This window comes from Urocampus carinirostris, chromosome 2 (assembly GCF_059441175.1).
Source record: "Urocampus carinirostris isolate Australia breed hairy pipefish chromosome 2, RoL_Ucar_1.0, whole genome shotgun sequence".
Classification (NCBI taxonomy): domain Eukaryota; kingdom Metazoa; phylum Chordata; class Actinopteri; order Syngnathiformes; family Syngnathidae; genus Urocampus; species Urocampus carinirostris.
Genome location: NC_142350.1, coordinates 55,631,018 through 55,656,915, shown reverse-complemented (window position 1 = coordinate 55,656,915; position 25,898 = coordinate 55,631,018). Strand labels below are relative to the sequence as shown.

General features: G+C 41.6%; 1 protein-coding gene across 2 annotated transcripts in view; it reads left to right on the top strand.

Annotated features, from left to right (window-relative positions):
• nr4a3 (nuclear receptor subfamily 4, group A, member 3) overlaps positions 1-23,268 on the top strand; it is a 52,579-nt gene extending 29,311 nt beyond the window's left edge. For both annotated transcript variants that reach the window (XM_088327219.1, XM_088327220.1), the window contains exons 6-8: positions 75-274; positions 12,815-12,993; positions 21,779-23,268. In XM_088327219.1, coding sequence (XP_088183345.1) covers positions 75-274; positions 12,815-12,993; positions 21,779-22,041 — 642 coding nt within the window. In that variant the 3' untranslated portion in view covers positions 22,042-23,268. The remainder of the gene's footprint in view (positions 1-74; positions 275-12,814; positions 12,994-21,778) is intronic.
• Positions 23,269-25,898: the final 2,630 nt, after the last annotated feature.

Below are 25,898 nucleotides of genomic sequence, written 5' to 3'. Positions count from 1 at the left end.
ATTGAAATAGGTTTCCAGAGAAAAACGCTTCACAGACACTAAACGTCTTCCCTCCGTTTCCCACCACACTGCAGTTCAGCGCTGCCGACCCACCCTCCACCTCCTCGGACGCAGAGCATATCCATCTGTTCTACAGGCTCCTCACCATTTCGATGGAGACCACACGATGCTGGGCCGACCGGTTGCCCGGTTTCTCCGAGCTGCACCGGGACGATCAGAACCTGCTCATAGATTCTGCCTTCCTGGAGCTCTTTGTCTTGCGATTGGCTCACAGGTGAGAACAAAAGAACAGCATGGAGGAGATGAGTAAAGGTTTAACTAGATATATCAACTCTCGGTGTAACAGTGGTTGGGCAGAACCAATTTTGTTTTATTCTGTCGGATGCCATTAAAGGAGAGGTACAAAGCACAAGGAAAAATAGAAACTATGGAGACTTAAAGTAACCAAAAAGCATAATTTTCCTTCTCATTTGCCCAGCCTTCTACTAGGTTGGTATTTTTGGGTACCAATAGCAACAAGATGGCGGACAATAATGCCAACTCCCTGTAGGCGAGCCTCGTGTTATGTAGAATAAATTTAAATTTGTGGACCTATGAGTGTTTTTTTAAAAAAATGCATGTTTCTAGGATAGTTTGTGTGTTTTTGTCTATTATTTAAATCAATATTCTTTTATCTCAATGATTCACTACTGGCCTGACCAGAACGGAGACAGGACCGACTTGCGTTGCGTTTCTCACAAGTTTATTGGAAGAAAGAGAAAGGGTTGCGCCCACGATCCAGTGATTGCTGGACGCGGGAAGCAGGTCGCTCGGATACTCGGATTGTGCTCCGAACGCGGAAGTGGATATTCCGTGGTGAGCGATGGCGGTGTCGGGGACGGAAAAAACGGGTCAGTAACCTGGACAGGAGAGCAAAAACGTGGTCGGGTGGGAAGCGAGTCGTAAGCCAGAAAAGGAGAGAAGACGTGGTCAGGGACAAAAAAGAGGTCGAAAGCCGGGACGGGAGAGCAGACGTGGTCAGGATCAAAAACGGGTCGAAGCCGGGGGACAGACGGGAGCAAAAAACGGGACAGGTGGGAGTCAGGGTCATAAAGGCTTACCTAGTATTAACTGAGGTTCATAGACGGACTGACAAACGGGGACAGACAGGACTGGGTACAAATACTGATCAGGAGCCAATCAGAACCCACGGCGGTTGGCGCCAAATGAGTGGGCACAGGTGAATCACATCAGTAATCATGACAACTACATAACAAACACTGACCTTATAAACAATACACTATATTTTCAACTAGATATTTTTGATTATCTCAATGAATTTATCATTTACTAAAAAAAAAAAAAAAAACTGAAAAAGGATGCTTATGTTACGTTAAAATGAGCGAAGCACTCAGTGATGATGTGATAATCAAGAAACATGTTCCCAATTTTCACAGAAGTTTTTGGGTAGAAATAAAATGAAAAGGACAAAGTGGCTAAGGGATAAGGTAAGAATTGGGATTGGTGTTTGGTATCATCATAATTAGCTTCGGTCAACCGTGTTTAGTATAATAAGATAGTGCTCGCGAATGCCAGGAACTATTACAAAACTAAAAACAGAAAAACAGAACGTAGTAAAAAGATTTAACCCTGGTAGATCATGTTTGCCCTTTTTAAGTATTATTTTTGTTATTTGTATAGAAAAACGAGATTTTTAAAAACTGTGAAGATTTAAAAATAGGTTAAAAGTATTGTAAAATCCCAAATAACAGTTACATTATTTAGCGAAATGAAATATTGTCAATTTTGGCAATAATGATTATTGAGAGGGGCGACACTTCCGCAGCACACTTCTGAGGTCATGGGTTTAAATGCAGTTACCAGCGTTCCTGTGCGGAGTTTGCATGTTCTCCCCATGCTTGCATAAGGTTCCTCCAGGCACTCCAAATTCCTCCTACCTTCCAAAAAACATGCATGTCAGGTTAATTGACAGGTCCAAATTGTCCCTAGGTGTAAATAAGCCAGTGAGCTGTCTGTCTCTGTGTGCCCTGCGACTGGCTGGCAACCAGTTCAGGGTGTCCCCTGCCCACTGCCCGAGGACGGCTGGGATGGGCTCCAGCACCCCCGCGACCCTACTGAGGATAAGCGGTGCAGATAATGGATGGATGGATGATCATTGAGGCTTAAAATGAAATAAAAACTGCTGCTGGGAATTAATCTTTAAACATTCTTGAGTGTGCATACTCACTAACACTACTGCTTATGCATTAGACCAGTGATTTTCAACCACTGTGCTGTGGCACACTAGTGTGCCATGAGAGATCGTCAGGTGTGCCGTGAGAATTTATCCAATGTCACTTTTTAAAATCTAAAAAAATACAAAAATATATTTATGAATCATTTTCTGCAAATATTATGTCATTGTCAAGTGTCTGCGCTGTAAAAACTGGGGGTATTATAGAGTATATTGAAATAAACATACTGCTCAGTGTCATTTTTTAACATTTTTGGTTAGTGGTGTGCCACAAAATTTTTCCAATGTAAAAAACGTGCCCTGGCTCAAAAAAGGTTGAAAAACACTGCATTAGACCACAGCTTTTCTAACCCTTAAAACACCTACCGATTTAAAAAAAAATAATGATCTAATACTAATAATAATTACAAGAACAAAAAATCTTACCCCGAGATTAGTATTTTACACTCTTTATTTTGGAGCAAGACCAAGTATTTTGTGTGGGAGTAAACCGCTCCAGCAATCGCATTAGATTTCCATTTTGGTCAAATTTTGCCACTTCTGGTTTTACGCGAGCACTTGTTCTTTTGTTTTTCATTATTCTGGAGAAGGAGTCTTTCTTGTGCGTAAAGTTTGTGATAAAATTGCTCTTAAATGTCAAAAGTTTGGGATGTTTAAGTTCGCCTAGAACTGTTTTAATGGAAAAGGTTGGGTAACACTTGTAGAGACTTCACTAGGGGTGGCAGTAGTTCAGGAGGTAGATCCCAGTTCGAATCCCGGCTTGTCCGTGTTACATGTCGAAGTGTCCTTGGGTAAGACACTGAACCCCTAATACCCCCAATAGCAGGTTAGCGTCTTACATGGCTGCAATACAAGGCCGCTATTGGGAAATGTGAAGCACACTGTAAAGCGCTTTGGGAAGTCGTTGACTTGAAAAGAGCTATATAAATGCAGATCATTTAATTTCATTTCATTTTATTCACTAGTACCCTTCACCATCTACCATAAGTAAGCTGCTTTGTTGGTGTATCCGAAATGGGGTAGACAGCCATTTGATGGGAATTATGAATGGAGTCGGTGTCTGTGACGGCGCAGAGTTCCGCTTGTCTGATGAGTGACGCACAAGAGGGCCATTGTGTGTGTAGATTCGATTCATACTCAATTGAGCCTGCTCATATCAAAAAAAAAAAGTGTAAATCTCATATCTTAACTTCATATGCAGCTGCTCAATGTCATTAGGACTTTCCGGAGCCTCAGTATCGCCCGGGGTTACCGCTCTGTTCCACCAAGGCATGCATCTGGTTAAATTTATAGCGAGGAGGGGGCTCGCCCTACAAGCTCGTCCTTTTGTTCCGCCTGTCGTCCGGGGCCCAAAAACCCACACAGTCAGACACACTTACTCACCTAAACACACACTTACATGGATGATGTACAACTTTGTTCTTGTGCGCCCCGCTAAGTCCAGGTGCAGGGTGGGTAGAAGATGGGTGGTGGCATCACAGTTCCTTCAGGAGAAGAAGGCTGTGAATCACCACAAACGCGGGACCTCCTTCACACGCACACGCAAAAAACATGGCACTGTGAGAGCTTCACCATGCAGCCCAGGAAACCACGTATGGAGGACCAATCCTGCCATATGAAGAAACAAATTTAGAAATGGACAAAAACCTGCAATTGTATGCCAGATACATTACTGAACAAATACATAAATGGCATACCCAAATTTATGGCAGAAATGCAATTTATTCATATATGTATGCGTATTGTCATTTATTTAATTATTTATTTTGCTGTATAGTTTGTCATGTATTTTGTCGGGTATTTTGTCACAACAGTATGTTATTCAAATAAGGAGGCGGGTCAAAGTGGCAGAGCTTTTCACCTATTGGTTGATCGACGAGTGGAGTGATCGTTCATTAATGAGCAACCGATAGGTGAAAAGCTCTGCCACTTTCACCCGCCTCCTTTTTTGAATAACATTTTGTTGTGACAGAATACATGACAAAATATGTGACAAAATACGCAACATTTATGACAAAATTAATGACGAAATACACGAAAAATAAACAACGGAATACAGGAAAAAACACAGGACAGAATACAGGATGAAATACAGGACGAATGACGTGACAAAATGCATGATAGAATACACAACAAAATCCATGACATATTACACAACACAATACACCATAGGGTTTATAACAAAATAAATGACAAAATACAGGATAAAATACACTACAAAGTACACAACAAAATTGTTGACAAATTGCACAAAAAAACTTCACCATAATGTTTATAACAAAAATATAGAACAAAATAGAGGATATATCACACAACAAAATACATGACATTTATGACAAAATACATGACAAGATACAAAATACATGATAAAATACATAACAAAACACACAACAATGTACACGCAGGGTTGGGTAGGGTTACTTTAACTGGATTACTTTGAAATTACTTTTGGATTACTCCAATACCAAATATGCTAATAAAAGACAAAAGAAACTAAATATGAATAAAATGACTAAATTTTGTGCAGGCTTGGGGAGTAACGGAATACATAGAACGGCAAAAATGATGTCGGCAAGCTGTTTGGATTTACTTTCATTTTGTTTCTGTCGCATTTTATATTAGTTTTGCCGGAGATCAAAGAGATCAAAGCCAGGAGAGAAAGCTTATCACGTGTTGTGAGTCATTATTTTATTTAGTTTGTTTTGTATTTATTAGCATATTTGGTATTGGAGTAATTCAAAAGTAATTGAAAGTAATCAAGTTAAAGTAACCGTACCCAACCCTGTGTACACGACAACATTCATGACTAAATACAGGACAAAATGCATCAATTATACGACAGCGTTTATGACAAAATACACAACCAAATATAGGACATGGATTAGCACATTTGCCTAACTGTTTGAGACCGGGTAGAAACATATGTTGGCCTGGAGAGGGATGGGCACCTCCAGGCTGTACTTGCCCAAGACACACCACAGGAAAAGGTGCCCCAGTGACCCTAGTGGTTGGATAGGGTTACTTTAACTTGATTACTTTCAATTAATTTTGGATTACTCCAATACCAAATATGCTAATAAAAGACAAAAGAAACTAAATACATGCATTTCAGGTGAATTGGCCGGTCCAAATTGTCCCTAGGTGTGAATGAGCGAGTGAGTTGTCTCTTCCCGTGTGCCCTGCGATTGGCTGGTAACCAGTTCAGGGTGTCCCCTGCCCACTGCCCGATGATTGCTGGGATGGGCTCCAGCACCCCCGCGACCCTACTGAGGATAAGCGGTGTAGCAAATGAGATGAGATGAGATGAGAAACAAAATATGAATAAAATGATGACTCACAACACGTGGTAAGCTTTCTCTCCTGGCTTTGATCTCTTTGATCTCCGGCAAAACTAACATAAAATGCGACAGAAACAAAATGAAAATAAATCCAAACAGCTTGCCAACATCATTTTTGCCGTCCCATGTGTTCCGTTACTCCCCAAGCCTGAACAAAATTTAGTCATTTTGTTCATATTTAGTTTCTTTTGTATTTTTTTAGCATATTTGGTATTGGAGTAATCCAAAAGTAATTGAAAGTAATCCAGTTAAAGTAACCCTACCCAACCCTGATCAAAATACAGTACAAAATAAATAACAAACTGAATACCGGAAGAAGCGACAGAATGCATAAATGAATGAATACATGGCATTCCTATTACAGTATACATGTAGGCATTACGTGATTTATTTATGCGGTCGTTTATTTATGTGCCATGCATTTGTAGGTTTTGATTCGTTTATACATTTATTTCTACACAAAGCAGGATCGGTCTTGCATACGGGCTAGCCATGCTCACCCCGCGTTGAACTCGGAACTCTTCCCCCCACTCGCTCCCTTCCCTCGTTTAGTGCGCATGCGCGCCAGTTAGATTTACTCCTCCGCCGTTACCAAAGTTTGCGTGGTGATGGGCGTGTTGCTATGGCGACGGCATCGTCAGGGGTGAGCGGAATGTGTGGCAGAAATCCTGCCATACATTACGTGGACTCTCTGACCGCCCTTGGTTACGTGCGTCACGTCCGAAATCGCCTTGAATACGTGACAAATCGCTGATTTTTACACTCCTTTATTTCCCAGTAGTGATGCATTTCATCTGATTTAGGCGAGTTTGACATCACACATTCCGGATTTCACTTTGGATATTTCTTTTTTTTTAAACCGCGTCATCCTTGGCTGAATTTTTGTATCATCTGATGATAGATATTGATAGAGGGGAAACAACGTTTGAATATTGATGGGACATTGTGTTTTAGGGAGCGAAAAATGCACCTATATGCATTTATCTTTAGCTGTTTGGTCCGCGGAACACACCAGGTAGGAGTAATGGAGGGAAGGGTGGGAGTTTGGAGGGTGAGGTACACATTTTTCATGGCTAAATTCAAGCACTTTGTAAGAACTTTTAAAGCCAATTTTCCAATTTCTAGAGTACCATTAAAGAAAAAAATCCAATGTGAATCAAGCTATAGTTGTTTGAGGTCACTCAGTGCTGCCTGTAGGAAAATAACCAGGAAAAAAAGATACATTCCAAGCCAAATCTTGAAACAGCATCTATCAAATGAAATGTGAATTTCCCTGCGGGGATGAATAAAGTATCTATCTATCTATCTATCTATCTATCTATCTATCTATCTATCTATCTATCTATCTATCTATCTATCTATCTATCTATCTATCTATCTATCTATCTATCTATCTATCTATCTATCTATCTATCTATCTATCTATCTATCTATCTATCTATCTATCTATCTATCTATCTATCTATCTATCTATCTATCTATCTATCTATCTATCTATCTATCTATCTATCTATCTATCTATCTATCTATCTATCTATCTATCTATCTATCTATCTATCTATCTATCTATCTATCTATCTATCTATCTATCTATCTATCTATCTATCTATCTATCTATCTAGCATTCACTGAACTGGGCATAAGAAATGAAACTGAGTTTCTGTGCGCCACTTTATTTGTTTGTTGCCGTCTCTAGTCTATGTTGAATCAAATGTTCGTATTCTTTTTCTTACTAAGAGCACTCGATGAAATCAAACTGTAGAGAAAGGAAACTGAATTCTTCCAAAGTTTAACTCATGTGTGGACTAAGGCATGCCGGCGTCATTATTTAGCACACTTGTTTCATTTTTCTTCATATAATGCGTGATCAATCGAGTGAAAGTGCAGAGAAACATAGCGACAATTTCAAGCATTTACAAGAACTTCATCCCAAATCCAAGCACATTTAATCTTTGAAAACGCAACGTTAAAATTCAAGCTATCATGAAACAGAACCGTATCAGGACCCAAATGCGTTACGTTTCTCACACAAGCTTTTCTTTTATGGGAAATGGGGAGTCATGTACGTTAGGCAGTGGTCTGGCGTGGAAAGACAGGAAGCCAGACACCGACGTGATTAATACCAATTGCCCGAGCAGATATCGGACAGATGGAGTCGATACCGGACAGGATGGGACAGACAGGATTGATATTGAAACAGGATATCGAAATTAAACAGGACATACTAGAAGGGACCGAAAACTGGAGAGAATAATAAACAGGACAAAAATAGATGGGAACAAAACTAGAAACCAATATTAAACAGGACAAAATAAACAACAATACCGGAACAATACCGGACAGGAAATACCAACAGGAAACGGGACCGAGTCAGAACCCACGTCTTGCGGGGCAGAGGTTCGTTGACAGACTGACAAAGGGTGATTGAGAGCACTGAGCTTAAATAGAAGGAAAGCCAATCTGTCAGCAAGCCGCAGCTGGCGCCACACGGGCGGGGCCAATTGGGCGCCATGGTAACCGTGACACAAGAATTCTTAAGGTTGTCAAGCAACTGTGCGAACCCTGTATTACATTCCGACTATTCTTTTTGTGTAAAATATGAAACAATAATTAAAATCACCAAAAGTATGTGCAAATTTTTACTTTATGTATTATTTCAATTATTGAGTCTAAAATGAATCATTGCATACACTTATTTTTAAAACTTATCGAATTAATACTTAGTAATACGATATTCAGGGGAACTGGGAAACTATCCCATAATGCTGCACATTGGCATAGTTGATTCTTTGGAACTAAAATAAAAAACTTTTATTTAGATTTATAACCACCCATAGAAATTGATAACGTCTGTTCTATTTCAGTTTCCACAACGATCTATGATAATCATTTCCAGCTTGCCAGCCCTTTTTTTCCTGTTCAAGCCATTTAATGCAAAAGAGCATTGCTATTAACATTTTTCATATCCCTCCATATTTTTCTCCTTATTAGTGTTGTGGTGTTCCAACCCAAGCGAAATTTAGAACAGCGTGAAAAAAGATAGGGGCAAACCGAGTAACAGACAAAACCCTTGATAGTCAAGACCTGAAGTGGTATGACAAATGGATCATTCAAGTTTTATCCAAGACTGTTCAAAGCCTACAGAGGTTTGTATTTGTGAAGGGTACAATGAGGAGATTATCTGATTGCTGACTTTAAAGGGGAAGTTCGGCTTCTACTCTTATTTACAGTACGGGCCCCAGAGCATAAAGTAAAGACAAAATTTGATATACTAAACCAGGGGTGTCCAAACTTTTCATAAAGCGGGCCAGATTTCGTTAGCTAAAATGTGTGAGGGCCGACTATTCAGCATGGCGTTATTTAGAACATTTTTTTTTTTTAAATCACTGTGAATAGGGTCTCGTGAAAAAGCGCTGCTGTGGCGCTAAAACAGCTTCCAGTTGCTTCACATTTTCAGAGCTTTCATTTCCAGTCAGCTTTTCGTAGTCTGCATGTTTCGCCTGACAGTGACTCTTGATCATATTCCTCATTGTGATGTCCTGGAAGTGGCGGCCCTCACAGTCAACTATCCTTTTTCTATCAACAGTCGCCAATTCTTATAGAAAGCCGAGGGCATTTTGGTACAAGTGTATATTATTGTTCAGTCAACATTACTGGCAAGCCACAAATTATTAATTTTATGACAGAGGCCGCAGGCCGGTTAAAAGTTGATCAAGGGCCGTAACTGTCAGACGAAAGGAAAACTGAGATCACTTGCACTCGTTTCTTGGTTTTTATTGGAAGGAAGGAATGACAAGACGTTATTCTTCAATCTGTTGTTTGACGGATTGGCGAAGCTTGACAGGCGGGTGAAGGCTTGGCGGGAATGGTCGTGGACAGGCGTAATCGTCGTGTTGTTGGTCGGGGCTGGAGAAGAAGGGCGGCGTCGTGTTCGGAAGAGTGATCAGGAGTCAGACGGGCAGGGCAGGTCGTAGGCAAATTCAGAAACGGGTCGGCAACGGAGATCAAGTAGAAGAAAACAGGAGGCAGGCAAAGAGTCGGAGGTACGGGCTTTCTGAGCAGATGGCAACAGGTAGCATAGTACAATCAGACAGCTTGTTTCCGGAAGCTGAGGATTTAAATGGACAGGGTGCGCCAATCAGCTGTCCTGGCTGTTGGCGCCAAATCCTGAGCCCAGGTGTTCCCGATCCAGATGATTGTGACAGTATCTGGCAGGGTTGGGCAGGGTTACTTTAACTGGATTACTTTCAATTACTTTTGGATTACTCCAATACCAAATATGCTAATAAAAGACAAAAGAAACTAACTATGAAAGAATGACTAAATTTTGTGCAGGCTTGGGGAGTAACGGAATACATGGAACGGCAAAAATGATGTTGGCAAGCTGTTTGGATTTATTTTCATTTTGTTTCTGTGGCACTTTATGTTCGTTTTGCCGGAGATCAAAGAGATCAAAGCCAGGAGAGAAAGCTTACCACGTGTTGTGAGTCATCATTTTATTCATATTTAGTTCATTTTGTCTTTTATTAGCATATTTGCTATTGGAGTACTCCAAAAGTAATTGAAAGTATTCCAGTTAAAGTAACCCAACCCAACCCTGGTAACTGGCCCTGGGGCCGGACATTGGACATGCCTGTACTAACCCTAGTTGCTTAGAGTTGAGGCTGTTTTTCAAGCAGGTACCGCACGTTAGCCCATTTAACCTACGTCTTCCATCTGTCTTCTTTTTGTTTGGGGTCTATTTACAAAGGCTCCTAATAAGAAGGAAGCATGCTGTTTAGTCAGGCACTCATAAAGAGTGCTTTATAGCCCTCTGCGTATGCACATGCTCTCACTCTCGGTTCTGTATCACGGGTAACTGAAGGAAGCCTTTTTATTTCATCATTAAGACATATTTCCATCGCACGCAGCGGTTGAAGCGCTTTCAAGTCGTACCTGTTTAGGCTGTTTATCCCAGCTGCTCGTTCCAGTTTTCCCAGAAATATGGGAATTTTTGATGTCGCGAAAATGCAACCTCGACAGGCTACCGTTGGATGTTTGTCCAAATTGTGTGTGAATCCATGTGTTGCCAACCCAGAATTGCTTTTTTTCCTCCGTATTTTTATTATATTATTAAGGAGAATATTATACATGATCTAATCCAGCAGTTCTAAACCTTTATAGTGCTGTACCCTTTGCAATATTATTGTTTTTAAGCCAACTACGCATAATATATTTTCTATAAATAATAATAGTAATGATAATAATAAATAGGGATGTTCGGTACTGTCATGATTACCGATTGGAATCACCTGCACTCGCTCATTTGGCGCCAGCCGCTGCGGGCTTTCTGATTGGCTCCCTGTCCCTATTTAAACCCAGTCCTGTCACTCTCCTGTGGTCAGTCCGTCTGCGGACCTCTGTTGCCAAAAGGAAAGCCTTGACCCTGACTCCCGCCTGTCCCGTTTTTGCACCCGTTTTTCCCCTTGCCCGTTCCTGATCTCCCTGTTTGTCTCCGGCTACAACCTGTTTTGATCCCCACCCCGTCTGCTCTTCCGTCCCGGCTTACGACCCGTTTCTGACCCCGACCACGTTTTTGCTCTCCTGTCCCGGCCATCGGGCTGTTTTTCCGTCCCTGACACCGCCATCGCCCACTACGGAAGATCCACTTCCGTATTCAGATCACAATCCGATTGCGAGAGCAACTTGCTTCCCGCGTCCAGTGAGCACCTGATCGTGGGTGCAGCCCTTTCTCTTTCTTTCAATAAAACTTGTGGTAAACGTTACGCAACTGGGTCCCGATTCCGTTCTGGTCGTGACAGGTACAAATACCAATACTTAAATCATCCACAAACAAACCAGGAGCATAGTTCATACAATTCCCTAAACAAAAATAAGATATCCATCCATCCATCCATTATTTTCCCCTTATCCGGGGTCAGGAGCCCAGACCTCCCTATTCCCAGCCACTTCTTCCAGCTTATCCGATGGTATCCCGAGGCGTTCCCATGCCAGCCTAGAGACATAGTCTCCCTAGCGTGTCCTAGGTCATCCCAAGGATATTCTTAAAGAAATACCTTTACATATCAAGAAAATATATTTCCGTAAAACTGAAATGTATTCAGTGCACTGCGACTGGCTGTCAACCAGTTCAGGGTGTGATGGACTCCAATGCTCCCGCGACCCTAGTGAAGATAAGCGGTGCAGATAATAGATGGATGTATGAAATGTATTCAGTTTAATTCTATTATACACTATATTTGATTCTTTTAATTTTAGGCCCTTGACTGGTACACGGCCACTAAAATGCAACCTATACTGGTATTTTGTGAAATTGACCTATTTTTTAAACCCTGTAGATTAATTTGCATGGTAATATTCATTTATTTATTTGGAAATAAAAAGAACTGACCCCCCCCCCAAAATATAACTAAAAATACATTGAAAAATGTCGTGGTACGAAATTTGAAAATACAGTAATTTGAGTAAAATAATCTTCCCAAATTCAATATTCTTGTTCTGTTGTTCCTCTCATTTTTTTTTTTTTTAACATTATTCTACAGTTTATTTAAGAATTATTTGAACTATTTTGAATTTATACTAAAAATAAGCTTACTATATTTGAAAAAGATTTGTAAACACAAAAATGATCATCAATAAATGTACTCCTTAAGGACTGGTAAATTTCCTCTGTGGAAAAAAAAAAGGTTGTACTTTGAAATAAATCACCTTTTGTTTATATTAATTTAATGTACAGTTAATATTTTTTCCTAGCATATATTAAATAATTTTAACATTTTATTTTATTTTAAGTTTATTTAAAATATTGCGCACCCCTTGAGTGCCTAATAATTCTAAACTGTATTTAATATTGGACACATACAAAAGAGATTTTATAGGATGCCAGATCTTTATTTCGACTGTTTTTACGCAGTGTTGTTCATTGTTTTGACTGTGACATCATCATCCCTATTGGCCAATCATGTTGCTCTTTGATTGCCACATACCTTAGGGCTGATCTGCTTTTTGTAATCTTGAAGTTTTAATAAAATGAAAGTGGTCAGAGGAGGGCGTCAGAACAAGGATGGAATTCCCTTATCTGAAGGCTTCTCTCTAGGTCCTCCTTGCAACTTCAGAATCCATATATTGAGTGTCTACTAAATTCTAAATCAACAGTACGCCCAAGCACCCTTAGGGGTATGTTTACACCCATTTGGGTGCAAATGATAACAATATTTTAGAAACCTTTCCTATTTTTTTCCAGATCTATGCTATCAGAGGACAAGCTGGTGTTCTGCAACGGTTTGGTGCTGCACAGGTTCCAGTGCCTTCGCGGCTTCGGAGAGTGGCTAGACTCCATCCGAGACTTCGCCACTCACCTCCAGAGCTTGAACTTGGATGCTTCCGCCTTCGCCTGCTTGGCCGCACTTGTGCTCCTCACAGGTGAAAGAAAAAAACACACACAACACATGAATTGATCTTGTGCATATCGAAAAATACACCTGCAGAGGACTGTTTGTGAAAGGCGATCATGACCAGTGCACCCTCTAAGCTGCGCGCTGCGCGCAATTGCGCACTGCTCGCACATTCTCAGCGCACAAGAAAATCTAGCCAGCGCACAAAAATGAGGGCTCAAAATGACTAATTAAGAAGCGACTTAAGTCAAAGTTACAGTGCATGAAGGTAAAAATACACGGGTTCGCCTGACGTTGTGTCCTAAATGCGGTATTTTGAAGTCGAGTCGAAGTAGAACGAAGTTAAGTAAAAGTTAGTAGAATTAGTAGAGAACCGGCTTCTTCGGATCGGCTCACTAAAAGGAACCGGCGCTTTCGGGTCCTAAACGGCTCTTCAGGTTGTTTTTGCTTCTTTAATCCCAACATGACCAAATATTATGTAAACTTATGGACAACATGATTTAAAGGAAGGGGCGAATAGAACAAAAAAGAAAAAAAATGCAGAAATGAAAAAGTAGTGAAAAGCTGAAAAAAAGAAACAAAAGAAAGAGAAAAAAAGAAGAAAAAATTAGAAAAAAGCCAGAAAAAGAGAAAAGAAAGAAATGTAGGAAAAAAGTAAATAGAGAACAAAAAGAAAAAAGTAACAAAAAAGTAGAAAAAACGTGGAAAAAAGAAAAATAATTTCCAAGTATATCAAGTGAATCTTGTTGCCAACATTGTACTTCCACTAAAAAATATGATTAAGTACAGTTTTGTATCTTACAACCGACTAAATAAGCCCATGCGACAAAATATATCAGGAAATAAAAAGAAATGGATATCTTGTGAAAGAAATGTAAGGAAAAAAAACAACGTTTGTAGGCCGTACATGAGTCAATTCATTCATTAGAGAAAAAATCATTTTGCATTGCCGGAAACTCAGCAAAATGGAACTTGATGTCAAGTTTTGGACATGTTTGATAATTAATTATCTTGCCACACTTGGGATTATGGTTGCTCACTGTTGTTTCAAGCGTTGCTCACCGACTTTGTGTGAACGCTCAGACCCGTGGAAAATTACAGGGAACATTGATCATGACCATCATTGTGGCCTCGCGCTTCGGTTTGTCATTTACGTGTGGCGGATTCAAATAGACAGTGATCAGGCGGACAAATCCCCTCGAAGGGACACACATAAACGCAGACGCTGAACCTGATACCCATAAGCACCTGCTGCACCTGCCTGACACCTGCAGCTTTAATCAATGTGCATGTGTCAAACATGCAGAGGAGAAAAAGCACGTGCAAGGATGGGCCGGGAAAAAAAGCGAAAAGTGTTTTCTAAATGAACACTTTTAATACACAGCAATCAATCAAAAAGAGTTTTAACTGTAACCGAAATGAGGGAACAGAAACATGAAAGGAGAACAAATCACAGCCTCGCTATATTTATCTGAATATGTTAAAAGGATTCTCAAGAAACATGGTAGTGGACAGTTCTCTTTTAAAGACTGGTTTTATGCCCACTCACCCACTGTCAGGACCAGACAGGACCCACTCGTGTAAGGTTTCTCACAGTTTCATTAGGAAGAAGTGAAAGGAGTGCACACACAATCCGGTGATCACTGGTCGCGGGGAGCAGGTCGCGCTGAACGCGGAAGTGGCACTTTCGTGGCGAGCATTGGCGGTGTCAGGAGAGGAAAAAACAGGTCATTAGCCGGGACAGGAGAGCAAAAAACGTGGTCGAGATCAGCAATAGGTCGAAAGCCAGGAGAGGAGAGTAGACGTGGTCGAGATAAAAAAACAGATCGTTATTCGGGACAGGAGAGCAGACGTGGTCGAGATCAAAACAGATCGTAACGGGAGACTAACAGGAACACAAAACAGGACAGGTGAAAAAGGGCTTTCCGTGTAAAAACAGAGATTCGCAAACGGACCGACAAAAGGGGACTGACAGGACAGAGTTTAAATACTGACAGGGAGCCAATCCGTCAACAAGCTGCAGCTGGCGCCACACAGGCGGGGCCAATTAGGTGCCATGGCAACCGTGACCCACAGGCGGGCCGATTGGGCGCCATGGCAACCGTGACACAAACAGATAAAATAACTTCAAAGCACTGTCTTGCTGTGAGTACATAGATGCTGCTCATGTTTTTTAAGTTATATTATCGCTTAATAAGGAGTATTTGCATTTATTAATAAGGGGAGCAATTGACTGAGGATGACAAGTATGAGATTGAGATACTGTGTTACTGTAACTTAAACAAACGTAAACAAAAACACATTTACCAGTACTATTTATTTCAGCCGGTCATAGCTAGCATGTGTTAACTGGACAAGCTGATAGCCTCTGGGACTGTTCGTGAACTGGAATTTTCTTCGTATTGTGAGATTTTTGTTTAAAAAAACTGGTCTAACTTAATTCTCGTGTTTAGAAGAAGTACCATTGTCCTTAAAACACAAAAAAACATTTCCATTGTCTGAATGTAACCATGCAAATACCAAACGAAGGTTCCACTCCTTAAATAAACTTGTAACATGTGAAATCCTCCCCTCGGTGCGGACTTTATTTACTTCCAGCCCCCCTGGCCCTCCGCCGCCACCTTCACTTCCTCTGTCTAAAGCCGCCAACACAAACTCCTCTCTCTGGGGGTGCACTTAACTCTGCGCCCCATCGACCAGGCCCACCACGGAGCGCGGCTCTGCTCCGGCGTCTCAGCGCCACCTCGGCTAAGCGCAGAAGCGCACTGCCAGTGCAACCGGGCCATCGACCAATTCAGAGTGGCCTGTGTAGAAAGGCAGCCATCGATTACCCCCCACTACCGTGCACTACCGTGCACTGCCACACACATACACACCTCCACCACAGGAGCTGGAGCATATAAACGGAGGGGAGGGGAGAGTAAGCGTCTGAAAAAAACAAATTGAAAGGTGGGCTGGTGTGACTCGACAAACAAAAGAGCCACATAAACAAACAATAAACACTCTTCACATAATGGATATCTCAAAGTGGTCTGGGCCAGTGTTGAGCATGTTACTGGTAAAAATGACTGGATTGTCAGCACAATAAGGCGCAACAGATTATAAGAAGCACCGACTAAAAATAGTCTTGTGATATTTTTTATACATAAGGCGCACCGGACTCTGATGCATATGAAATTAAGACTGATATGTTTGTCATATTATATATACCGCAGCCATATCCCCCTAGTGGGAGGTGGATAGAGTCATTTCTGATTGATACAGAGGAGGGGGTTCCCAGCCCCCTCGCTCAACCCAACTGAGGTGTTGGGAGGCATTAGGTGACCGAACCCTCCAATTCCAACCCCTAATGCTGAATGCCAAGCAGCGAGGCAACGGGTACCAATGTTTAAGTCTTAGGTATGACTCGACCGAGGCTTGAACCACAACCTCCCAGTCTCGGGGCGGGGTGCCATACCCCCAAGGCCACCGAGCTGGTTGTTATATTAATACATTGATATACTGTGTGCTGCTGATCATAATTGCAAAGCTTTGTGTCCAATAGGAATCGAAACCGAGTAGTTAGGGATGGCATAAGAAATGGCATAAGTGTCAGGACCAGAACAGAGACAGGACCCACTTGCGTTACGTTTCTCTCAGTTTTATTGGAAGAAAGGGAAAAGGTGATCGCTGAACGCGAGAGGCAGGTCGCTCTGAACATAGAACTGGGATTTACGTGGCGAGCGATGGCGGTGTCGGGAACGGGAAAACGGGTCAGTATTCGGGACAGGAGAGCAAAAAACGTGGTCGGGATCGGAATCGGGTCAAAGCCGGGGAAACAGACCGGAGCAAAAACAGGAGGGAGTCAGGGTCGAAAAAGCTTGCCGAGAGTAAACTGAGGTTCGCAGACGGACTGACAACAGGTGACAGAAAGGAGTGGGTTTAAATAGGGACAGGGAGCCAATCAGAGTCAAATGAGCGGGCACAGGTGCTTCACATCATTAATCATGACAATAAGAGCTTATCCCATTCTCACACTATTTTTTTCTCACAACACTGATTTGCATAGTGTTGTAGTTAAACAGTCTCTCCAATTCTTTACCTGAGAATCAATAACTCCTTTGTTTAATAGGTATGTGTGCGTAAAAGAGCTTTTATAATGTTTTTTTTTTGTTGGTGAAGAAGTAGACACTGTTTAACAGAATGAACTATGGCACTATGTACATGTCACCGTAAAAATAGTGTGGTAATGCAATAAGCCCTAAAGCCTTGCCATACGTCTGCTGTACCACTAGTAGTCCAGTAGAAAAGTGTTGGCACACTCTCCGCCACTACTCTGGTTCAGTTCCTGTTATACAATGTTTTGCAGTTTAGGTCAGCGTTGTTTATCTATTCGATCAATCATTACACAATCGTTGATCAAATACAGTATTACTGTAAAACCTTGTATCTTAATGTATGGCTATAATTACTGAAATGGAGTTGTATATTATTTGGTGATGGAAGTATCACCAAAGTATGAACGGTACTGTTAAGTATGTGTCAGGACTAGAACGGAGACAGGACCCAAGTTTTATTGGGAAGAAGGGAAAGGAGTGCACACACAATCCGGAGATCGCTGGTTGCAGGGAGTAGGTTGCTCAGACGCGGAAGTGGGACTTCCGTGGCGAGCGATGGCGGTGTCGGGAACGGAAAAAAACAGGTCAGTAGCCGGGATAGAATAGCAAAAACGTGATCGGGATCGGAAACAAGTCGAAAGCCAGGAGAGGAGAGTAGACGTGGTCGAGATCAAAAACGGATTGTTATTCGGGGCGGGAGAACAGACGTGGTCGAGATCAAAACAGATCGTAACGGGAGACTAACAGGAGCAAAAAACAAGACAGGCGAAAAAGGGCTTGCTGTATTAAAACAGAGACTTGCAGACGGACCGACAAAAGGGGACTGACAGGACAGAGTTTAAATACTGACAGGGAGCCAATCTGTCAACAAGCTGCAGCTGGCGCCACACGGGCGGGGCCAATAGGGTGCCATGGCAACCGTGACGGTATGATTTGATTTTAAAAAGTAACAACCGTTCGGTTACGAAATTTTAGTAATTATGCGTTACAGTAATCGTTCCAGGAACGCTATCTTTCATAACGCTTGAAACGCTTTACTCCCGACACTGTCTGTCTTTCCTCTTTTCCTTACTTTCATGTCATTCGTTCTCTCTTTTTCCTGTTTTCATGTCCTTTTTCTTTTCTGTTTTACAGCTAATTCTCCTTTTTTCCCTTTATTTTCTTTCATTTTTTCATCCTTTCATTTTTCTTTCCATTCCATCTGTCTTTTATTCATTCTTTCCTACCACCTTTTCTTTTTCTTTTTGTCATACATTCTGACTTTTTTCCTTCATTCTTTCTTTCTTCCTTATTTAATTCCTCCCTATTTTTTCCCCTTCTTTCTTTCATCTCCTTTTTTTCTGTCATTCTGTTTGTCTTTCCTTTTTTTTCATGTCTTTATTTTTCCCCCTTGTTATTTCCCTTTCTTCATCCATTCCTTTGGGCTTTTTTTCTCCTTTTCCTTTTCCACTCTCTCTTCGTCCCTTTTTTTACTTATTTATTTTCTTTCTTTCATTCTTTTTCCAGTCTCTGTGTGTGTTGAGAGAGGTGGACACCCAGTGCTCTGCAGAATGAGTTAGTGTCACATTAAGCTTGGTTTGGGTGCCACTGGAGTTGCTATGGGCACTGGTTTGCGTGTGCATGCGTGTGCATGCGTGTGCAACTGCGTGCACGTGTTTCTAATCTAATTTGGCTGCTCACAGGGCCGGATAATCAGCTAATTGTTGAGCACTTTTGTCTTTGTCAATGTTTTAAATTGCGGCCGGCATTTGTGTGTCAGCCGGCGTTTTTATATGTATATATAGCTATCCTTTTCGAGTGTGCGCCGGCACACACATGGTGTGCGGGGGGCTTATTGGGTTAGCCTGTGTATCGATCTGTAGTGAGTGAGACAGGTTAAAGCCTGTTAAGAAGTTGAGCCATACAGGCTAATGAGGTGCAATTCAATATAAAAGAAGATGTAGCAATTGCTCTTTCAGCTGAATGAGCTGATTGGGCTTGCAAAGAGATGGAACATGTCCAGTACATTCACGGCAACTTTCCATTATAATGAATTTCGGAAGTGTTCTGTTGGATGAATTAGACAGTTTCTAAAGGGAATTAACAAGAGTTGAAGTGAAAAAACAAACATACGACTCTTAATTATGTTTTTTCCATGGGAAGAAATTTCAACAAAATGTTCGTTTCCAGAGAGGTTTCATCGGAAGATGAAATGAAATGATCTGTATTTATATTGCGCTTTTCAAGTCAATGACTTCCCAAAGCGCTTTACAGTGTGCTCCACATTTCCCAATAGCGGCCTTGTATTGCAGCCATGACGCTAACCTGCTTATTGGGGGTATTGGGGTTCAGTGTCTTACCCAAAGACACTTCGACGTGTAACACGGATGAGCCGGGATTCGAACTCGGATCCCTTGATCTCAAGACGAGCGCTCTACCTCCTGAGCTACTGCCGCCCCAGATGAACATTAAAGGGACAGTGTGTAAAATCTAGTACCTCCTTGTGGTCCAAAAAAACTTTCTGTCACGAAACGGAGCGAGGAACAGTTAATAAGGACCCATTCGCGTAGACGTACTCACAATTTATTAGGGGAAGATGAGGAGGGTGCGCACACTCGATCCGGGGATCGACGGTCGCGGAGTGGATTAGAAATCCAAACAAAAGAAAAGTTGTCCAAAACGGATCAGACCAAAAACAAAGCAGGATCAAACACAGGCAGATTTACAGACTAGGCATTTCTCAGAATTAAACAGAACTTGCAGAAATCTCACAGGAGTTTCACCAAAGTTTAACAGGTATAACAAGTATAACAAATGTTCCAGCAAAGCACAGTTCAAAGGAGCGCGTTTAAGTACCCACAGAAGCAATCAGTCAATGCGAGTCAGCCGGTGTCCATGGGCGGGACAACTGGGCGCCATGGCAACAGCGCAACACATGACACTCTCATCCATTAAAAGACATAAAATATTGATTTGAATTTTTGGGGCGGAGTGGATCTCTTAACTACTAGAGTCGTAAGGGGTGTGTTTTTGGCAAGTACAGCCTGTTGGCGTACCATCCCTCTCCCTCTCAATGAACTATCATATCGATGCCATTTTTTTAACATAAGTCAAGAAATTAGTTTTTGTTTTGCACAGTGGAATCCCCCCCCGCCATGTTTGTCTGGCATCCTGCCGCCACGCTATGCCGTGTATCACTGGTTTTCGCTCGCACCAGACAACACAGTGCCATCTAGTGCTTAAATGTACACATTGGGGCTTTAACATTGAAAACCAAGTGTATAGAATGGGTCATAGTTTATCAGATTGCTTAAATATTAAGTTCAACAACTTTGTCATTTGAATGACACTTCAGTAAACTTAGGGGCCTATCAATAAATTGGTCAGCCGATTGTGTTCCTTTATACATCAGCCAAAACTGTCAACCATTTAGCCAAATTTTGCTGATTTTTATAGTTGTCTGGCTCAGCAAATGCGAGATGTATAAATGATTAACTCAATATAACCGTTTTACACATAACTTAAACGTTTCTTGGCTTGATAGAAAAATAAATCATTTAACATGTCTTCAATTGGTCTCAAAACAAACGAGAACTAATACCAGTACCAGTACTTTTTTTAACATCTCAGTACACACAATACTGATATTGGCAGCCTTTATACATCAGTTACATTTAAATAAAATAATGGTACATTGCTATTAAATAAATGTAAATGTCAATTTCTTTACAAATATTGTTTTTTTTCCAGAGGAAAGGAAATATTATGTACCAATGGTAAAGGTGTGTGGTATCAGTATCAGTGAATGCTCAAGATTTAGGTATCGTATTGGGATCGGTCTGAAAAAAATGTGTTTTGTTTTTTTCCGAAGAGGTAATATATTTGCCCAAACTTTAGTACGTTTAGTGAGGAATTTTCAAATATTTTACTTGGGTTGTGTCAGGACCAGAACGGAATCAGGACCCAATTTCCAAACGTTTTCCAAACGTTTTATTGAAGGAAAGAGGGAGGGCTGCGCCCACGATCCAATGTTCGCTGGACGTGGGAAGTCTCGCACTCCGATTGTGATCCGAATACGGAAGTGGATCTTCCGTAGCGAGGATGGCGGTGTCAGGGACGGAAAACAGGTGGATAGCCGAGACAGGGAGAGCAAAAACGTGGTCGGGGTCAGAAACGAGTCGTAAACCACGACAGGAGAGTAGACGTAGTCGGGATCAAAAATGGGTCGTAAGCCGGGACGGGAGAGCAGACGTGGTCGGGATCAAAACAGGTAGTAGCCGGAGACAAACGGGAGCAAAAACGGGACAGCCAGCAGTCAGGGTCGAAAAAGGCTTGCCTTGTATAAACAGAGGTTCGCAGGCGGACTGACAACCGGGGATCGACAGGACGGGGTTTAAATAGGGACAGGGAGCCAATCAGAACCCGCAGCGGTTGGCACCAAATGAGCGGGCACTGGTGATTCACATCGGTAATAATGACAGGTTGCCTGTTATAGAATAATTGATTGTTTTGAAATTCCCAGTTGTATGATATAATTTTCAAAATGTATTCTCCCTACCACAAATGTATTTCAGATCAATACTTACTCTACAATGTTTTCGCACCTGCCTGACACAAAACAATAAAAAATACGACCCACCTAAACACAGAATACACATTCCATTGTCCATAACAAAGTTTGTAAGCGAGACATCATGCACTGTTTGATCCATTTTCCTCCCGGCGTTTCCTTCACAGAGCAAGTTCCGGGCCTGAAGGACTCCAAGCGAGTGGAGGAGCTGCAGAACAAAGTTGTTTGTTGTCTCAGAGACCATCTGGGCTGCGGCCCGTCTCCGGCATCATCCAAGGTGGCGCCCGCCCTGAGTCGTATTCTGAGTTTAAGGGCAGAACTGCGCTCCCAGAGGACTCAAGGACTTCAGCGCATCTTCTACCTGAAGCTGGAGGACCTGGTGCCGCCTCCACCCTTGATTGACAGGTTCCTGGACACTCTGCCTTACTGATGGCGAAAGCTGGAGAGAAGGAAAAAAACTTCACGTCCAATTTTGGGACAGTGGCGGAGTCACTTTGCTGTGATGCCAACAAGATAATCACATGTGAACTCCCTCCAATGGACCATCAATTAAATAAAGACTTTTTATCATTGTATAAAAACGGTTTTGCCACTTTTGATTTTCACATGAGAGCTGAGATAGCTAATGAAGGGGAACTTTTCGCTCTCTGCAAAACGAGAAAAAAAGAAAGGCTGTCTGTACAGTATACTGGCTTGTCGCTCCAGTGTGCTGAATTCACAGGTAGGGAAAGGAAACAAAATTTGACAACACAAGTGCACTTTTGCACTTTGTCCAAAAAGAGAATATTCGAGAAAAAAAATCCAGAATATAACATAACACTGAGTTCTTGGTTGATCCAAGTACAATTTTGTGTGATTACTAATGACGCAAAGAAGTGACACGGCGGTTATATTTCAGAATCTAAATTATTTGAAAGCTAAGACATGTCCTATATTGTCACTAGAGCTAAGAAGCAAGAAGAAAAAAATCTGGCTTTAGAGGAGAAACTGTGCACTAATGATTAATGACTGCTCACTCAGACTTGAAATGCTCATTTTTGTGTGTTTATTTTACTCGTATGGAACGGATAGGAGCTAGAAATGAACTTCTGAAGCACTTAAGGCCTGCAAAAGGGCGAGAAGCAGCGACACACACCCGGTTTGCTCCTCCCCAAATCAATGGCGAGGAGAGATAAGAGGGTGCTCGACAGATAGATCCACGGAAGAAACATTCCGAAGTCTTTTTTTATTTTAATTTTAGTTCTTGTGGCTGTGTGCATCTAAAAGTGTGCGAGCGTGTTTGCGTCTGAGAAGCCAGCATCTTTAGCATGGTTTGTTTTTGAGCAGTCCAAAACTAGCCTGCTCGTGTGTCCCAACTCGCACCTAACTTACACACTCACAGCAGCAGTGATATTACCAGGAAAAAAAGCAAATTCTATAGATATATAAATATATAAATATACAAAAACTAATATTTTGAAGTGTTTTTAGCTTTTTTCAAATATTGTGGTACGACATGTGCATTGTTTTCAAAGAGACGAAAAAAGAGAAACAGTTGCAGTTTTTTTCTCTCAATGTCCTTTGGATTGATTTTCCTGTTTGATTTTTTCTTTCTCTTTGGTTCACTGGATTTTCTGTTCAGCACTTTGAAATCATAAACTAGTTCTGATTATTCTGACTCTTGTGTTGTTTAATTTTCCATGCCTTTATTTTTGTACACCACATATCCTCTCAAAAGTTGTAGTTGAACTAACTTTGGGTAATTGTTCGTCACATATAGAAAGAAAACACATTCACGTGTACAATTTATGGTCACATTCATTTGTATAGCCCTTAATCAAAAACATCTCAATGGTCTACGGTCTACAACATCACCTGATCTGAAACTTACATGATGGCAAAAAAAAAAAAAAAATCCTCAGCATTAGGAATATTAGGTGTTTCTTCATTGCACACAAAGCAAACAAGCACCGTAAATTAGCAATCTGCAACTTTTAATCAGGTTTTAAGGTTGCAAATTGCGTATGTTGTCGTGATTACTGATGTGACTCAGCTGTGCCCGCTCGAGGTCTGATTGGCTCCCTGTCACTATTTGATCCTGTCAATCCCCTGTGGTCAGTCCGTCTGCGAACCTCAGTGTATACTAGGGAAGCCTTTTTCGACCCTGACTCCCACCTGTCCCGTTTTTGCTCCCAACTGTCTCCGGCTACGACCTGTTTTGCTCCTGACCATGTCTGTTCTCCCGTCCAGGCTTGAGAACTTTTTCTGTCCCCGACTATGTCTACTCTCCCGTTCTGGGTTACGACTCGCTTCCGACCCCGACCACGCCTTGCTCTCCCTCTCCCGGCTAGCGACCCGTTTTTTCTGACCCTGACGCCGCCATTGCTCATTACGGAAGATCCACTTCCGTGTTTGGATCACAATCCGATTGCTAGAGCGACTTGCTTCCCGCGTCCAGCGAACACCGGGTCATGGGCGCAGACCTTTCTCTTTCCTCCAATAAAACTTTTGGAAAACCTTAGGCAATTGGGTCCTGATTCCGTTCTGGTCCTGACACAACCCAAGTAAAATGTACTCAAGTTTGGGCAAATGTATTACCTCTTCTGAAAAAAAATAAAACACATTTTTTAAGACCGATCCCAATACGATACCTAAATCTTGAGCATTCATTGATACTGATACCACACACCTTTACCATTGGTACGTAATATTTCCTTTCCTCTGGAAAAAAAGAGAGTGAGAAACGTAACGCAATTGGGTCCTGTTTCCGTTCTGGTCCTGACATATATATTTTTTTTAACTAACCACAAAAACATGATGGGATTTTCAAGAGAAAAGTGCATTGCGGTAACCTCAACACCAACAGAAATTCTAAAACAAAAACAAAAACGTCGGTCCTTTGATATCTGAAACGGGAACATATGGACTAACAAATCTAGTAAATAATTTTGGTAAAACATAATATAGTATATCCAAAAAGTCAGTCTACTTTATGATCATCACAGTGGAACCCTCATAAAAAGTAGTATCAAGACCAAAAGTTGCAAAAGTTGAGCTGGAGTTATCATCGCTTAATGAGTTATGTGCAGAGAATACGGAAGTTTGCAGGAACCGAGAATGAAGTAAAAGTACTAGGGAAAATGATAGGATCTGAGCCAAGAATCAAACTCAAACTTTCTCCTGTGTGAGATCAACGTAGTAACGACTCATCCCCTTCGCTTCTCTTTTGTTGTCATACTAAACCCAAACACTACAATCATAAGCCTCCCGACAGGTAAAAGGCCTCATCTTCTTCCCATTGGGGGATCTTGAAAGAAGAGAGTAGAAGAGGATTAAGAGGAGTGGAAGAGAGAAGGCAGGATGGAGAAAGGGAGGATGCGACGTTCGTATGAGGTCCGGATCAGCCGCCAGCCTCGTTAAACAGCATTGATCGTCGCCCTGACATTTCCCAGTACATGTCGTCCATACTGTCACTGCCATCACTCTACCCCCCTTGCACGGCGCAACACAGCTAGGTGATTGATTGCAACTGTGATTAGGAAACTGCAAACAATCTGCGCATTGGATGTGCAGAAAGGCAAATTGGCTAATACCCGTTTAGTCCTAACACATGCATAACAAGCAGGAACATCTTGCTTTACTGAGTTCCCTATAGACGGAAAAGCTAATAAGAGTCACTTCTCAGAATGAAAACTATGATTGCTGCGGTATTCAGTTAGATATTCTATCAAATTATTGCGGTAAGATTAACACGTAACTCAGTGGTCGGAACCTCAGACCGGTTCATTGCCTGACATTACTTTCACAGCTAGGCCCAATGGCGGCATTAAGTCAAGTCAAGTCAAGTCATTTTTATTTGTATAGCCCTTAATCACAAAGAGTCTCAAAGGGCTGCACAGGTTATTGCACAGACTATTATTTCAGACTATTATTACACCATGCCCTGATCTGGGACCAACATGAGGGCAAGGAAAAACTCAAAATCCTCAACATGAGGAAAATGAAGAAACCTTGAGAAGGGACCGCACATGTGGTATCCCCCTTCCAGGGTTACCAGACAGCAAAGGATGTTGCAATTACAAATAATACAGAGATATTTTCCACAAAAAGTATAGGTTATTCATATGCTATAGAATAGAAGTGTGTTTTAAGCTTAGATTTAAACATTTCCACTGAGTTTGCAGATTGAATCTCAGGGGGAAGAGCATTCCACAGCACCGGGTCCCGGATGGAGAACGCTCTCGAACCTGCAGAACACTTCTTGGCTCACCAGTAGACCGGCGCTTTCAGAACGAAGGCTTCGGACCG